The sequence below is a fragment of the Octopus bimaculoides genome, chromosome 23 (genome assembly GCF_001194135.2).
Source record: "Octopus bimaculoides isolate UCB-OBI-ISO-001 chromosome 23, ASM119413v2, whole genome shotgun sequence".
Classification (NCBI taxonomy): domain Eukaryota; kingdom Metazoa; phylum Mollusca; class Cephalopoda; order Octopoda; family Octopodidae; genus Octopus; species Octopus bimaculoides.
In genome coordinates, this window is record NC_069003.1 from 7281388 (window position 1) to 7284986 (window position 3599).

The 3599-nt window shown below is 39.5% G+C and overlaps 1 protein-coding gene across 1 annotated transcript in view; it reads right to left on the minus strand.

Annotated features, from left to right (window-relative positions):
- Window positions 1-3599, minus strand: part of LOC106869056 (serine/threonine-protein kinase Sgk1) — a 21678-nt gene that overhangs the window by 10202 nt on the left and 7877 nt on the right. The window contains exons 6-8 of the mRNA XM_014914566.2: window positions 2437-2549; window positions 1548-1584; window positions 448-534 (exon numbers count right to left, since the gene is read on the minus strand). Coding sequence (XP_014770052.2) covers window positions 448-534; window positions 1548-1584; window positions 2437-2549 — 237 coding nt within the window. The remainder of the gene's footprint in view (window positions 1-447; window positions 535-1547; window positions 1585-2436; window positions 2550-3599) is intronic.

A 3599-nucleotide genomic window follows, 5' to 3' on the forward strand; every position in this document is an offset into this window, starting at 1 on the left:
CCCTCTTCTTGAAAATTTGCTTCGCAATGAAAGCCGGTTAGAAATCTTTATTAAAATATGCTCCCAGTTTAGCATTCTGCCTTATTATTATTTTTCATTTTCCTATATATATATATATATATATATATATATAGGGAGAGAGAGAGAGAGTGAGAGTGGTGCAGATATAACTGTGTTGTTCAGAAGTTCACTTCTTAATCACGTGGTTTTCAGTTCAGTCCTACTGCATAAGCACCTTGGGTAAGTAAGTGCCTTCTACTATAGCCCTGGGCATGGCATCGATGGTTGTAGCACATTGTAACATCTCAGAATTAGCTGCTACACAAGTCTATAGCAATGGCTCTACAGAACAACTACAGTGGCAGTTGTTTGTATTATCATCAGGATTTTTTAAAGGTTCGAAGACCTTGGATTGCAAAACCGTCAATTGTTGAAATAGTGTCTCACCTCGGGAGTTCCGCAAAACGTAGTGGTGGTTCCCATACCTTCGATTCCTTCCTTACATAAACCAAAATCTGTCAAAACAACATGACCCTGAAAATAATAAAATGGCATCCAGTAAAAAGGGAGAGTTTGCGCATGCATAACAATGGCAGAGAACATTTTAGCCCAGTGATGGGCAAACTACAGGCTGCGGGGGCTTTCTCAATGGCATATTTTAACAAAAAATTACCTTGAATTTCTTTTAGTAACATAGCGCATCTGAAAATCAGCCAAATTTCATGTGGCCTGCTTCATGACAATGGTTGCCCATGCTTGATATAAATTAATCAGCTGACCAGTCCTGAGTGACTTTAACCCTTTAGCATTCAGGTTATTTTGTCAAATGTGATGCTTATTTATTCACATTGTTTTGAATTAAACATGCACTATCTTGTAGCTTTGAAATTTCGATAATCGGATTGTTTACTTTTAGCATGACATTGTAGGGTAGGTATGAAAGGCAGGATTTGGCCAGTTTGAGCATAAAACGAACAGAATATTTTGGCCGGATATAGCCAGTTTAAATGCTAAAGGGTTAATCAATCATAAAAAAATAGGATACTAAATAACATAGGAGACGAAAATATAATAATCATCATCATTATCATTTAACGTCCGTTTTCCATGCTGGGATGGGTTGGACGGTTTGACTGAAAACTGGTAAGTTGGGGTGCTGCATCAGGTTCCAATCTGATTTGGCATAAGTTCTACAGTTGGAATCCCTTCCTAACACCAACAACTCCAAAAGTGTCGTCGGTACTTTTTACGAGCCACCGGCACGGGCACCAGTTACATAACACCAGCATCAGCCACGACTATTATCTCACTTGGCTAGACAGGTCTTCTCAAGCATGGCATACTGTCAAAGGTCTCAGCCACTAGTCTCTACTTCCATGAGGCCCAACGTTCAAAGGGTGCTTTTTACATGCCACCAGCATGGGGGTCAGTTACACAACACTGGCATTGGCCACAACTATGATTTCGCTTGACTTGACAGGTTTGCTCAAGCATGGAATATTTGAAAGGAATTTGGTTTGGAAAATTATGAAATAATGTTTAGTTACCTGAGAATCCAATAAGATATTTTCAGGCTTGAGATCTCTGTAAAAATAGATCAGAATATTACAGCATGGTAAATATTAATACGAAAACAGAAATTATTATCAAATTAGAAATTGCGGAAGTATGTGTGGGTGTTGAACTGAGAAAATTACACAGCAAAAACCAACAACAACAAAAATCAAACCCCAACTGATATATATTTGAAAATATTTAAATTACAATTTACCAGGAGTGGCTGTGTGGTAAGTAACTTGCTCACCAACCACATGGTTCTGGGTTCATTCCCACTGTGTGGCATCTTGGGCAAGTGTCTTCTACTATAGCCTCAGGCTGGCCAAAGCCTTGTGAGTGGATTTGGTAGATGGAAACTGAAAGAAGCCTGTCGTATATATGTACATATATATATATATATGTATGTGTGTGTATATGTTTGTGTGTCTGTGTTTGTCCCCCCCCCCCTAAAATCGCTTGACAACCGATGCTGGTGTCTTTAGGTCCCCGTAACCTAGCAGTTCAGCAAAAGAGACCGATAGAATAAGTACTAGGCTTACAAAGAATAAGTCCTGGGGTTGATTTGCTCAACTAAAGGTGGTGCTCCAGCATGGCCGCAGTCAAATGACTGAAACAAGTAAAAGAGTAAAGAGTAACAATTCACTCCCCATCAAACCGCTGGCTACTCCACCCACCACAACACTAGTATCTGCTCTGACCATCAACAATACAATAAATGAAAGAGGGAGAATAATTAGAGGAAAGAATGAAGAAAGAAAATAAGAACAAGAATAGAAAGAAAGATGAGGAGGAAAAGAGAGAGGGAGAGAGAAGAGCATAGATAGTAGGAAATAATTTAGAAACAGAAGTTAAAAAAGAGAGAGAGAGAGAGTCACAGACCTGTAAATGATATTTAAGGAGTGAAGATATCCAAGAGCACTCGCCATTTCTGCAGCGTAGAACTGAGCTCTCGGTTCAGGAAAGAAACGTTCGCGTTGTAAATGGAAAAAGAGCTGCACGAGTAAAGAGACAATGACATTGGTATTAATGGCAAAACATAAACATTTAGATATAACATAAAAATGAATAGATGTAGGCGCAGGAGTGGCTGTGTGGTAAGTAGCTTGCTTACCAACCACATGGTCATGGATTCAGTCCCACTGCGTGGCACCTTGGGCAAGTGTCTTCTACTATAACCTCGGGCTGACCAAAGCCTTGTGAGTGGATTTGGTAGACGGAAAATGAAATAAGCCCGTCGTATATATATATATATATATATGTATGTGTGTGTATATGTTTGTGTCTGTGTTTGTCCCCGCAACATCGCTTGACAACCAATGCTGGTGTGTTTACGTCCCCGTAACTTAGCAGTTCAGCAAGAGACAGATAGAATAAGTACTAGGCTTACATAGAATAAGTACAAGGCTTCCAAAGAATAAGTCCTGGGGTCGATTTGTTCGACTAAAGGCGGTGCATGGCCGCAGTCAAATGACTGAAACAAGTAAAAGAGTATATGGACAAATACTAGGGTTAACTTCAAAGTCCCAACAAGTAGGCTAGTGGTTAGTGTGTGCTGCACACACAATTATTTGATCATGGGTTCAATTCCCAGATCAGGCAGTGTGCTGTGTTCTTGAGCAAAACACTTCATTTCCTATTGGTCCAGTCCACTTAGCTGTAAATGGGTAACTCTTTGATGGACCAACTTTCTGGGGAGAAATGTTGGACTGCTCACCTCGCCAGTGAGGTGACATCATTTGAAAGCTAAAAATGATGTCAAGTGCATTGTGACAAGTGATGTATAACAACATCTGATAGTCTGATTGATCACATGACAACACCATTTCTAGCCTTGAATAACCTTCAAAGTCCTTACAAATACTTTACTCCATGTCCAGGAAACAATCTTGAAAGATTACTCATTCTAGTCTTGCTTGAACATCCCTTAAAGACCCCACAAATACTTGACCTAGGTAGGGGATATGGCCATAGAAAATCTACTTCAATGAACTTCATCTGACCTATGGAGGAATGGACATTAAAATAATGATGATTATATATAT